The sequence below is a fragment of the Blennius ocellaris genome (genome assembly GCF_963422515.1).
Source record: "Blennius ocellaris genome assembly, chromosome: 4".
Lineage (NCBI taxonomy): Eukaryota > Metazoa > Chordata > Actinopteri > Blenniiformes > Blenniidae > Blennius > Blennius ocellaris.
The window spans coordinates 1,938,444-1,952,683 of record NC_137653.1 but is presented as its reverse complement, the minus strand read 5'-3'; the positions used below and the strand labels follow the sequence as shown (position 1 = coordinate 1,952,683).

The 14,240-nt window shown below is 44.9% G+C and overlaps 1 protein-coding gene across 2 annotated transcripts in view; it reads right to left on the bottom strand.

Annotated features, from left to right (window-relative positions):
• iffo2b (intermediate filament family orphan 2b) overlaps positions 1 to 14,240 on the bottom strand; it is a 37,346-nt gene that overhangs the window by 9,718 nt on the left and 13,388 nt on the right. For both annotated transcript variants that reach the window (XM_080494799.1, XM_080494800.1), the window contains exons 2-3: positions 3,876 to 3,936; positions 953 to 1,048 (exon numbers count right to left, since the gene is read on the bottom strand). In XM_080494799.1, coding sequence (XP_080350925.1) covers positions 953 to 1,048; positions 3,876 to 3,936 — 157 coding nt within the window. The remainder of the gene's footprint in view (positions 1 to 952; positions 1,049 to 3,875; positions 3,937 to 14,240) is intronic.

Here is a 14,240-nt window from a genome sequence, read left to right as displayed (position 1 = left end):
TTTGTGATTTGTATTATTTAATTCTGGGTAAAGTAAGAGAATTGGTATGAAGAAATGTTCTTTAAAAGAAAGAGAAATGTACCTTTATCTTTTTTTTTTTTTTAGCAAAAGACAAGTGACAGGGAAAAACAGCTATTTAATTTTTAATGTTAAATTGTTAAATGCAGTTTTGATATTAACTGCTCAATCCGTGCAAATAATTTAAGTTTCACTTCTACCTACTCATTTTTCTGGACATTTCTAAATGTGCAAAATCTTCACGACTTGGATTTTCTCTGAACCTCTTAACAGATGTTAAAGTTCAAGCTGCTGGAGACTGTTAGGCCCCAAACTAAACTTTACTTTTATCTTCTAATTACGAAAATAAATATTATGAAGGATTTAGAAGAAGAAAAAAAAATCCACAGAGTTAAGACTCACTGGATTCTGCACATTTAAAGACAAATCCAGAACAATACGGATTCTCTGCATACTATGGGGGCAATAAATAATCTACGGCTGCTATGAGGTCTTCTAGTCGTACGTCACTTACCCGCCTCTGCATTTACGCATCAGGGACAAAGTGAAGCAAAGAAAACAATGTGAGAACGTTGCAGTGAGCGAATGGACAGTGGAGATAAGCAGATTATCATTTCTTACAATTAAAACGGCGTTTATGCGCGAGCTTGCAGCTGAATCGCAGGGAACCGGGAGGTTCTCATCATCTACAGCTTCCATCTGAGCCGTTTTCAATTACCGCTTTTCGTTTACACATGTTTACTGGGAACACAAATATGAAAGGGCGGAAGGAAGGAAGGGTGTGTGGAGCCTCGTCAGTCCGACCTGACTGGCAGCCGCTATCACGAATCATGTGACCACGGCGTGAGGAAGGCTTGAACCACAACTACTGGGCTCTACCAAGCACTTCCTGCGTTGAAAAGGATGAGGAAGGCAGCGGGAGGAAAACGCTCACGTCGCTCATCAGGCTCTTGAAGACGACCAGCTCGGCCTTCAGTCTGTCCACCTTCTCGCTCAGCTCCCCCCGGACCTCCGCCGACTCCTGGGCGCCCTGCGAGGACGGGACACGCGACAAACTGAGGCCTGGGGCCACGTTTACAAAAAACAAAAACAAAAACAAAAAAGATATTTCCCCCCCTTCTACATTTACTAAAAAAACTAAAAAACAAACAATCGCCATTGACACAAACCCGCATATCCACCTGGCTAGGAGCCGCTATGAACATGCCAAACCTGTAGGGGGCAGTGTAACGAGAAGCACGGAGCCACGACGGCCAATCAGAACCCTGGAAAAAAACACCACCGAAATATATCTGCCTCCCCTCCTTTAGAGTTTCCGTAGCTGCGTTTATGTGTAAATATTTCTGGGTTTTTTTTGTGTAAACGTGGCCTGAGGTTAACCACCATATTATTTACTTTACAGAGTTTCTCAGGCGCTTCTGCTCAATATGACTTCTGCATGCATATAAACCAGTAGACACTGAATGAACCTGGGTTACGTCCTGCTGCAAGATGCATGCCGGCAAATAAAACTATTATTCTGCAGAATATTTAAACATTTAAATACTGAATACAGAATAACGTTAAAACACTGACGTCTCGATGATGTCCCAGTAAACCGCTGCTTTCTTTCTATTGTTTGCATGCAAATAACCACTGTTAAATTTCACCACACAACTCGACTTGTATCTTTATATTAAGATGAAACTGAAAGGTTGTTTTTCATGGTTCTGTCAAGAACAAGTCTCTCTTATGAAACAAAACTTGATTTCATGATTATTTTTTTTTTTATGTAATAATTACATGGATGTATAATTGATCAAAATTTCACAACTTGTTTAAAGAAATGTCCGAATAGACTAAAATTCTCAGCGGATATCTTCCAAAAACTTTCACAATCCTGTTTTTTCTCATCTTGGTACCAGAGAAATCAGTTTTTTTATCAGCAATGTGACACGTTCTGTAATTATTTGAGCTTAAAGAGACAAAACCCCCCACAAAAGTACAATATATTTGTCCCATAGAGGGCTAATCAGCTCGGTATAGAAGCTGGATGTGTTTAGTTTCCGACATATTTGTACTTTTCCATCCCTGAATGTTGTTCAGAAATCTTCTACTCTCAAACTCTCAAGCATTACAGGAAAAAAAAGAAGTCTTTAATCTTGTTTTTCTGCGGCTCCCATTAACTCGACTCAAGTAGAAAGCAGTGGCCTCTCGCCTTATACAAGGTTCAAAACCCAACATGAAACCAAAATGAAGAGTTTCACGAAGCTTCCATCTTTTCATTTCGTCCGGGACGGTGATTTTCTCCACTTTTGCTTCATTACGTTCAGCTCAGCCTCAAATTTGCTCTTTATTATATATATTTTTTCTCCTCCCGGCTCGATAAAACAAACTCGTTTCCAGGCAGCACGTCGTTTTGAAGCTGAATCGACGGCTGTGCCTGCCGGGCGAGGAGACCCGGGGCGTCACGGGAGGCTGGAGCCGCGACGAAGGTTCAGTCAGGCTGGAATCAGGCGTCCGGACGCCAACAACAAGCGGCTGTTTGCACTGAGGCGACCGCCAGTGAATAGATTTCCGCCTCTTACACACACAGGGACATTTCCCTGTGTGTTCTGAGCGGTTAAAGCCCTCGGGGAGAGGGGGGGGCACTCCAGCTCTCTCTCTCTCCCTGAGGGGGGGGGGGGGGGGGGGGGTGCTGACCTACAATCCAAGATAGTCACTGGTCGATTTGTGCAGAAGGAACAGAAGGATGTCAATGAGATGAAGGGAACTTGTGATATGTGTGTCAGCTGTGATGCTTTAACTCCTAAATACTGTTATTATACACAGTGTGGTCCAGAGAGGACCAGTTATTACATAGTAATGCACTATTATACATAAAATATGGAAAACTGACAGCTGAATGTGACTCTCGTGGATCTAATGCAGGGGTGTCCAACATGCGGCCAGAACCGGGCGGCCATGGGATTTTTTTTTTTTTTTTTTTTTTTAAGTATAAATATGAAAACCGACAGAGGCTGATCTAAAAACACCAGAGTGGCAAAAATGACATTGGTAAGAATTTGACCCCCGACATTAATGTAATCTGTGGAGGTCACATAACGCAACGCCTTTCACAATAAAACAACGAGTCCAATTTATGTGAAGTGATACTTTAGACACGTAAACTCAAAAAAATGTCCAGATGATGACAAATTGTTTTAATCCTGAATAAATATACGATATCCAGATACAGGTGACTGAGGGTTTTTTTTTTGTGCAAATATAATAATATCTGATTAACTTTAATATGTACATTTCAGAATAGACTGGCACATTCTTGCAGTTACAAAAGGATCAAAAGAAGGAAAGACTTTGACATTTGTCCATATCTGCAGTTTAATGTTCTGTTTGACTTGTTGGGCCTCCAGAGGTCAGAGGTCAGATCAGGTTGATGTGGCCCCTCAACTGAAATCAGTTTGACGTCCCTGATCTAATGTCAACAGATCCACAACAGCCTCTTTGTAGCTCTAATATTAAACATCTTTTTTTTATATATATATATATATATATTTTCAGTCACTCAAGCTGAAATTATTCTACTTTCTGTATTCCCACTGCTACGTAACGTGGAAACGGGTCAATTCTGACCCGGAGAGTTTGTTAAGGGTTAAATCCTTTTTCCGCCTCTGCTTCTATTCTCTGCTTTGCAGCAGGAATCTAATAACACCAGACCGCTGGTGATGTGTGGTGGTCATATCTATATCTGGGCCAGCAGCCTCCTCTTGATGGCTTTGTAATGTGTTTTCTCCCCCCCCCCCACCATGGAGGCCACACCTGCACCGAAGGGCTGCATGTTTATACGTGTGCCGTAAACCGCATTTGTGTTTGCTGACCTGCTGCAGGGTTTCCACCGTGGACTCCAGCTGCTTTCGTTTGGACAGTTCTTCCTCCCATCTGCAACACAGACCAACAGAGGCGGGTCAGTTCCTGCTGTGCCCCCCCCCCCACCAACCACCCCCTCCACATCTCTGGTTACGAGAAAAAAAAAATACAGCGTTGACAATGTGGGACCACACCCACTCTTTACTCTTGACCTTTTTGTCTCTCGCCTCTTTCGTGCATTGATCTTCACAGGAAGTCGGTCCTTTGGCAAAGACTAGAAGCGTGACTCATGAATAGCCTCCCGACGGCGGGGGGGGGGGGGGGGGGGGGAGCGTCTGTGGAACTCCGTCACGGTTCAATCCGTGCGAATTCTCGGCCGTCGGAAGTCTTCAAAACAAATATTATACACCTCCGATGAAGATAAAGTGAAGCGGACGTGCAGCCGGTTTGGAAGCGTCGTCGGGCTGAGGGTGAACTCCAAAGAGCGAAAGAGGCGGATTTTTAAAAAGAAACTTTAAAGCACAAACATGTGACTCTGTCCTTCAAGGCTGTCCCGCGGAGGTTAGCATTAGCATGCTACAGTGCGAGTCACGTTCACACAAACAGGCCACATAAATAAACAAACATACAGAAATAATGAAAACAGACCAGCGTCTTAATATTTAATGAAAAACGATGATTCATTCTTTAATTAATCCCAATGCATATATGCTAATAGCGACATGTTAATGTTTAGCATGTTTTAAAACTGAATGCATAATAAGAAGCACTGCGAGTTTCAAATGACTTAAATATTCAATGGCAAAATTACAAATCTGTACAGTTTATACTGAGAAGCTCATAAGTTATAAAAAATGAAACGCTGTGGAATTAAGTGGAAATATCTCAGATTTTGTGGCATATTTTTTTTGATAGTTTTGAAAAAACAACTAAATATAGTTGTAGGTCAAAAGTACAGATTAATTCCATTTTTTCACCAATTATTAATCATTTCCTAGGAAGACGATTCCACCCCGTTCACATGGAGATTAAAATGTTTTTGTTTGCAGAGAAAATCGTAGATTAGCTAGACAATAACAACAATGGCCAGTCCACATTCTTTACTACACTTGCGAATGTACGTGAACTTACTACTGTTGATATTTATAAGGTGTTGTTCTCTGCTCACATGTGTTCATGCATCAGCATATTAATATTCCCCAACTTAAACTCTACAAAAGCCTGATTCAAATGGTGTCGAGCCCAAAAAAACCCAAAACAAAACTCCTCTGGGTGCCCTCGGCGTCGCCACGGTGACCGGAGCTTCGGTCTGATGAGAGAAGCTACAAAAACAACCTTCAGTAGTTTAGAGAAGCTCTTACAGAAATTCCTACACTGTACTGGACCATGAATGCAACACAATTTGTAACCGGGCAACGTCAACACACAATGGGCAATTTGTTGTTAGAAGCAGCTCTGGGAAGCTCAGATTAGCATTCCAACGCCACAAGTCAAAACTTTTATGGTTTTATTGTCTTTAAAGTACCTTGAACGCTGCTTTATGGATGTGTCGGCGACGGGTTTGGTTCAGGAACATTCCCACGTGGGAGTAAAAGTGTCATTAAATGTATAATTTATCACCATTGGTTTAAAGAGCTTTCTTAGAGACGTTGTCTTGTGCTTGAAGAATAGCCCGGTCCTCTAGATCAGTGTTTTTCAACCTGTTTTGAGCCAAGGCACATTTTTTTCATTGGGATAATCTGGAGACACACCACCACCTGGAAATGTTAAAAATGTGAAACTCTGTAGCCTCTATTAACAATATAAAGTCATTCTCATCAAAGTTTTATCAACAGGAATCCAGTAAATCCAGAAAGCAAGGACTTTTTTTAATAGTGCCTCCCTCAGTGTGAAACCTGGACCTGATGGATGAAGAGCTGAGATCCTGGTTTTCAAAAACTTCTCCATCACTGTCACTGACACAGTACTTTGATACAAGATGGTAGCAGGAGGTGGAGATGAACCACACTGACGTCTGTCACTTTACATTTCACCGGCAAAGTTCTGTGCTGCCCTCTAGTGGTGAAGAGTATTGTAGCTTCACGGAGTTGGTCGCTGCAGGGCATGATGGGAGTTCAGGTTACGTGTTGCCGGAGGTTATCGAGGGTTATTGTTGGGGTTGTTGTGTGTGTTGGTTTGTGTTTGTGTTGTGTTTTGGTTCCTCGGTTCAGATCGTTCATTATTTCGTCTTGTTTGGTTTGTTGGATGTTGGTGATCAACCAGGAGTGAGAAATGTGTTGTGTGGAGTGTCATGCTGTTATGAAGTTCCGGTTGCGTGTGTTCATGTCAAAATAAAAGCCTCTGGTGAGCAGCCGGCAGAAAAGAACCTCGACTCAGAGCGATTCTTCCGCGGCGCTCGCCACAGTATTTATACATGATTACTCTGCACACAAATGTTTTTTTTAGAAAAAATGTGAAATTGGTTAATTTCCCACAGCTCACCTGACTCTATCTCGCGGAAACACCAGTGTGCCGCGGCACAGTGGTTGAAAAACCCTGCCCCAGAGTTCTACTGGTAATTCACACGTAAACCAGGCCGGACAACATGTGGGAACGTACAAGTGGATTGCATTTCATGCTGAGGTCGACGTGAACGTGTGCGCTGAACTGAATCCAACCAACAGTTGCAACACGTCACTCAAAATTCACAAATGTCAACCTCATGGTCACGCCCCCCCCCAGGGGACGATTACTGTCTACAGTAACTCCCCGTCCATCACTACACCACCCACAAAGCCACCGACTGACACGGCCCACGCAGCGAGTCACGCCACCGAGGAGGCTAAAAATAAAAGAGCCGGTTCCTGTTGCCCTCCTTTTGCTTCACGGCCCTCGTGTCTCTGTCCTGCACCGTCTCCGCGACGCACAAACGGAATCAGGAGCCGCTTGTAACTGTAATTCCCCTTCTGAAACGTCTCTCACACGATTCCCAAAAGACAGAAAGGACAGGAAGCCCCATTGAGGAATATGAAGTAACGCCGAGGCGCCGTGTGTGGGAGGGCGGGGGGGCGGAGGGGGGGGTGAGCTTATCTGTAGCCTTTACCCCGGCGAAGCACAAACACGAGAAGTCACAACATGAGTCACGACACATTCACTCTCTCTCCCAACAGAACTCGGCCTTGTTCCCATTGTGGACTCTCTGAATGAGACTGTCTAATTAGGGAGAAGTATTCCTGGGTAGGGTGTGCCAGCCCCCCCCTCCCCCCCCCCCCTCCGGCTGGCAGCGGTGCTTCACCGTGTCTACAACAGTCCGCCTGGCTGCCGCAGGACTCTGACTCGGGGTCACCGGAGTTCACAACTGCGTCGCAGCACAACACAAATTCCACGTTTCGTCACTTCCTGAGCGTCCGTCCTCTTGGGGGGGCCGGCGAGGCGGGGCGGGGGGGCGATAACTGTCCGGCGCGATAACATCGACCTGCTGACGGAGGGGAAAGCCTCTCCGTCAACAATATGTCAGGGGCTATTTATGTCATCCATCAAAGCTAATGGGAGTCGTTGGAGCGGCGATTCCTGCCGCATCATTTGGATCGGCTGCAAATCCGCATCCGTAGACACGCGGCTCGTCTAAACAGAGGCCGGAGCACAGCGAGGGTGTTTTATCCGGCTGCGCCTTTTTGGCAACGAGGAGTTTTCCCGAACGAACACGCCGGGAGTCTCCTTACAAGGACGGAGGCAGCAGGACGGCGGGAGTCTGTCTCCGCCCTCCGACTTCTGTTTACCGCAGGAATCCAAAAAGCTCTCATCTTCCACGCGCGTGCTACGCCGGCCGCATTTTCAAGAGCCACCATGAATCACATTTTCATGAGTCACTGGAAAACTTTCAAGTATGTTCAGTGAGAACGAAACTGAAGGGGTTAGCGGTGAGCACTGCTGCCTCACGATAACCTCTTTTGAGCCAAGGCACACTTTTTTCTTTGGTAAAATCTGGAGGCACACCACCACTCGAAAATGTTGAAATTTGAAACTCTGCAGCCTCTATTAACAATATAAAGTCTTTCTCATCAAAGTTTTATCAACAGGAATCCAGTAAATCCAGAAAGCAAGGACTTTTTTTAATAGTGACTCCGTCAGTGTGAAACCTGGACCTGATGGATGAAGAGCTGAGATCCTGGTTTTCAAAAACTTCTCCATCACTGTCACTGACACAGTACTTTGATACAAGATGGTAGCAGGAGGTGGAGATGAACCACACTGACGTCTGTCACTTTACATTTCACCGGCAAAGTTCTGTGCTGCCCTCTCGTGGTGAAGAGCATTTATACATGATTACTCTGCAATTACTCTGCACCAGTGTGCCGAAAAACACTGCGATAAACAATGTTCCACACAATGTTTTCAACGGAAAATTGCAAAAAACTTTCGCTGCGTTCTGGATGTTTGTTTGACGCACAACAAGGCGCAACTTTTTTTGCAACTCCACATATGCGGCGGAAATGCAACTTTTCTTTTGAATAGTTCTGCACGTGCTCAGTAGACGGGCAATAACAACGTTCGCCTCCAGAGTGTCATGCCATTAAAATGTTTTTATTGACAGAAATATCCTTGATTAGATAAACAACAACGGCGCCCTCTACAGTTTGACCCCCGGTCCATATCCTCCCTCGACTTGGGAGTTTTATTTTGACAGTCACCGTACAAAACAATCGAGCTCCATCATCTGTCCGTACAAATTTCTGCCTACTTCCATCGTTAATGTTTACAACGTGTTGTTCTCTGCGTGGATGTGTGTGTGTGTGTGTGGTGTCATTACAAAGAAACAACCAACAGCACCAACTAGTGGCCGAACAGGAAAACTACAATTTTCAGCCGGCAAAAGTGATTTTTCTGATTTTTTTTTTTTATAGTTTGGTGATATTTAACAACACTGTGATTTATGAAATACTTAAATAACTCATTGTCTCATTTTAGCCGCATATAAATTAGTTTAAAAGATCTTGACAGTTTAGATATTTCAACCATTTTATCTGTTCTGGTCATTTTAACCATTGGAGTCGTTTTGTCTTTTAGCTTTTTTTAACAGTTTTGGCAGTGATTAGTGGTTTTAGCAGCGTTTCGCCCATATAGATATGTAATTTATTACATAGACATTACTTTTTGTGGGGTTTTTTTCTCTTCACACAACAAGCGGACAACTAAACCTGAATAATAACAAGCGGACAACTAAACCTGAATAATTGGCAGTGAAAGTTTGACAATTCATTTTATTTTCTTTATTTAAAACTTGCCATATTCATTCCTATTGCCCACGCAATATGAGAAGTAAACAATTGCACTGAGCACCATCTGTGTGAGAAATACAGAATAGAAACCTTGCAAGAGAAAAATGTCTTGTCTTACATCAATTTTCTCAGACTTTTTTTTTTTTTAGTGTGTGTGTCTGTTGAACAATAGCATTCCTGCGGCGGCTGCCAGCGAGCACTCCCTGCCTTGTGTGGTGTGTCGGGGAGTTAAAGTTTGCACGCGAGCCGCCTCAGTCGTTTCCCAGAACTGCGCCTGAGGACAAAGAGCAATCTGAATCCGAAGCACCGACGTTCTCAGGCTCCGGTCTCTTCAATGACACAGAAGCTGACGGAGGAAGCTTTACGATACCCCCCCACCCGATCGGCTGCTGCGCCTTCATTTCATTTCCACCGTAGCCGGTGCACGATTCGTTTTTTTAAACCACAAAATGTTCCGTATCCGACGGTGGATCCTGAACACATCACCGGGTGTTAACCGTGTAACGGCCCAGCAAATACCAAAGTGAGCTTGGGGACGAATTTTCAGAAGACGCTGAGGTGTGGTTGCATATGATACCGTGACGCCTCTGCAGCTCATGGCAAATAAAATTTGAGTCAGACAACACCCTGATTGAGCAACACGGCGTGTTGGGAGGTGTGAGTCCATGGAGGCTCTCAGGAGCTTCAGACAACGAAAGAAGCGATAAGCTAGTGCTAATTAACCCGTCACCCGTGTCAAAACGCTCCGTCACTTTAAGTTCCCAGGGCTTCGTGCTGTGAGGCTCCATGCATGTGAATATCTGTGCATGTTTTACCTACGAGAGCTGCGTTGCACATCGCATTTATCACACTATAGATATCGCAAGAGGCTGACCGACGCGCGACGTATTATGTTTCAATGCCTCCATATCTGAGCCGTGGGCAGGAGCGGCGCTGAACTGGATCGTGTTTCAACGGACTGCGCTTCGCTTCAGTTCAGCATCACGCCGCATGTGAAGACAACAGGTGAAAGGAAAATGACTGAAAGGGAGAAAAACCACGAGGCTGTTCTGCTTCTGATTCGCTGCAGGTCGACATCATCAGACTCTGGTGTACGGTATTCCGTGGAAGAAGGAGAAATCCCACAGCACACCACATATTTGAGCGTTGACTTATTGACGTTGAGCCACGTTGTTATTGCAGTCCTGGACGAAACCATTGCAAATCAAACGTTTGACTAATATCATGTGGCTCCAGTGAAGACCGACGCCCTGAACACACGTCAGGAGTGAAGATTGATATCGTGAACTTTGGAGGTGAAGACGTGTCTTAAGCTTGGCCTGATGCCAGAGGGGAATGACGATGGGTAGGATGAGGCCAGCAGCCGTCATGGCCGACGGTAAATCTGCTTGAACTGAATGAAAAGTTCTAAAACAGAGTGGAGGACCCCAGAAAAATTACATTCTGCATGTATCTGTGTGCTAATATCAACATTGGTCACCTTTGACCTTCTTTCCATGACATTTCAGTCCCGTGATCGGAGAGTTAACCTCGTTCCCCCGATGTATATTTAACTGTCATGTCACATAAGATGAAGGCCAAGGCGTGGAAAATATGGTGTCAACTGTCCAGATCGTAGCTCTTGCTGGGTTTTACAAGGTCACGTAGTAAAAGCAATACATGTTTTGTTGATGTGGGGTTACTTCCATCCATCTTTCATCCAGTTGTAAGGATTTCGGGGATACTGAGACTGATTCCAGCTGACATCCTACAGACGAGCCAACCGATGGTTCAATATTGTTTCACTACGAGAAGAGGTCATCACGAAACACGATCGTGGCTCCGGCTCCGCTGGTAGAGACGAGTTCGGTCACAAATATTTGTTTTTTTTTTTACTTCTTGCACAACCTTTATCCCCGAGCTAAAAACGAAGGCGCTTAGCCGGTTGTGATTCTTTGCTTAGTTTGCTTTGTTTGTTGAGGCTTCCTTGCCTCCATACATAAGAGCACGCCCTCCGGGTTCGATCGAGTCGAAGAATCAATACAGGAAAATGAGGGTCTCCTTTGTAATTGTTCATAAATCAAAAACAATCGGGAGACGACTCACACAGAGACACCGGAGGCTTTCCTTTCATTTTCAGTTTGCAAACGACGCAAATCATTGTGTCTTTCCTGAAATGCGGCTGGTAAAAAGACCACGAGGTGGTTTTAATGGCTCAGAGACAATGAATCCCCACGAGGTCGGGCGATAGCGAAGCAGGAAGTGTTGCGCGGCTTCGGGACGAGGGATCGATACGTCCGGCTGCAACGCAGGACAAACACTTCCATCCAGCCGGGCGGCCGGTGAGACCGGGCCGCCGACAGCTCGGATAAATCAGCACCGAGGGCCGGGGGGACACACGTGACGGCTTGACGTGGAGCTCTATAGGCGTCCATATAGGGTCTGCTCGACGACAGCGACACCCTCCATCAGGGGGGGGTTCGTGGTTGTTATTAGTCAAGCCGTCCTTCATTCCCGAGGAGGAGCCTGCTGGTGAAAAAAACAACTCGTCTGTGGCACCGAGATGTGAAATCCTGAGTGGAGCGTAGCCCCCCCCCCCTCTGGCTGTGACTATAGTGGGTCATCGATTGAACATCTGTGTAATCTATAACCCCCCACCCCCACACCCCCCGACTCCACCAGGAGACGTGTGCTACTAATGATGCAGGGCTGTGAAATGGATCTGTGCTCAGGAGCCCACCGTCTGGCCGCCCGAGGGTCTCTGCTGACGAGACGACACGGCAAGGTCGAGGCGCGTTTAGCCCCCTACCCTCCCCCCCATCCTCACACCATACATCTATCTATACCACGCCTGCACACGCCCATGCGCTCGTCTTATATTCTACCTTCTCCGACCATCTCGTTCCCATGGAAACCGAGCCAGCGGCCTGCTTCCGGTGTGCCGATCAAACCCTCTGAACGCAGACAGCAGCTTCTGCTGCTCTTAAATATCACCCCCACCCCCCCCCACCACCAAGATGTTACCAACATCTCTTATAGGGAGACCTGAAGACTTCATTAGTTGTTTATATTTCACTTAACCATCTGTCAGTGAAGCAGGATTTCAATTTCTTTCTGTTTCCCCCTTTTTGACGTTTCATTTGGACATTTTAGCTGTTTTTTTTTCCATTCTTGGCTGTTTAAACATCTTTCATTATTTTTCATACCCAATCAGCCATGTTGGCTGTTTTTCCTACTTTATAATTAACAATTTTTTTGTGTCACATTTGTCATGGTCCCCCACCCTGAACTGAAAATACAGAACTCGATTTAAAAGTTTTTCAAATTTGGAACAAGGTTGAAAGGGATCATTTACGAAGGTGAGATCAGATGAGGTCAGATCCCGTCTTTAGACTTCAATATTCAATATTTCAATATCATCGTTTATACTATAAGAGCATCCCCGCATTGCTAATACAAATCTAAAGTTTACAGTAAATAAATGAACTGCTGTTCCCTAGTAGACGTTATATTGAGAATCAAATGTCCCAGGCCTGCAGAAAGAAGTGAAACAAGACTCTGGGTGTGTCCTCCCTCGCTCGCTCATATCTCAGACCTGTCAGGCTGGACATGAACAGAAACACAGAAAAATAGCTAAATGTGAACTTTGGTCCTGATTTTTTTTTTTTGAGGTTAAGGAATTTTATCACTAAACCAAAGAGGATTTTCCAGCTGCATGTTCCACGGCCAATATTTCACAACCCCGGGAAAAAGTTGGGTCAGTTCAACAATTCCTGGCATCCTGAAAATCCCGGCAACTGATTGTTTGATCGGGGGAGGAAACGACTTGAAATGTCATAGATAAACACGTCTCTTTCCTGGAAACTCCAGTCTGGACCGTCTTCAAGTAGAAGCGCAGCTCTTCAGTGACCAAACAAGGTCAAACTCCCAGTAGAATGTGAAGAACACATAATGACTGCTTTCAAAAAGACTGTAGTTTTCTTTTATCTCCAGGTTTTGCACTTTTTTTCCTTCGGGAAATAGTTGAAGGAGGAAATACAGACGACTTTCGTCTGAATCTTGGGCGATTTGAGGGAAGAATTCTCTCGTCAAGGTCCCGCGGCTCGTCAGTGATAATCTGCAGGCACATTATTTTTTTTATGGCTTAAGTCTTGATGCGTTTTTTCGCCCTTACGGTTTAAATCTACACTCCTTTGCCCTCTTGTCTTTTTCCTCCTCGTTATCTCGGCCTCCATTCCCGTCGCAGAGGCTTGATTTAAACATGATGAATCCAGAAAAATTCCTGAAACAAAACCGGCAACCAACCTGATGTACCGAGGTCCCGCATGAAATACGATAAATCAAATTGTAGCTCTGACCTATGCCTGCGCATTAATGGCCGTTTTTAGTGCTACAATAGCTGTATAAATGTTTCTAACTATTCGTATCTGCTTGCTTAAATGACAAATAATAACAACTTACAATACACAGACATTGATGTCGACTTGCACAATATATCTTGGCGTTATTGTGAAATCAACAATAGGAATACAGGCTGTGTGTTAATGTGTCCTGATAAAATTAAATCGTCCGTCAGTAAGTCTTCTCCACGGCTGCACTGGAACCCGGGGTCAGTAGGGGGCCTGAAGCCCGTCTCACACATTCATTTCGGTAATCTGGAGCCTCAGATTAATCTCGAACACATGTTTCGGGACTACTGAGTTAGAAACCAGAGTTCAGGACGATGCACGGGGCGGAACACGCAAAACCCCTCCCCACGGAAAAGGCCCCAAAGCAGGGGTGTCAAACATGCGGCCCGGGGGCCAGAACCGGCCCACCAGACCATCTAATCCGGCCCGCCAGGGGATTTATGAAGTGTGAAGTATTAAAAATGAAAACTGACAGAGGCTGATCTAAAAACACTCGATCGGCAAAAATGACATTGAAAACTGCCCTCGGTCAGAATTTGACCCCCGACATTAATGCATCTGTGGAGGACGCATAACGCAACCCCTTTCACAATAAAACAACGAGTCCAACTTGTGTGAAATGACACTTTAGACACGTGAACTCAAAACAATTTCCAGATGATGACAAATTGTTTTAATCCCGAATACGATATCCAGATACAGGCGACTGACATGTGACATCGTGTGTTTG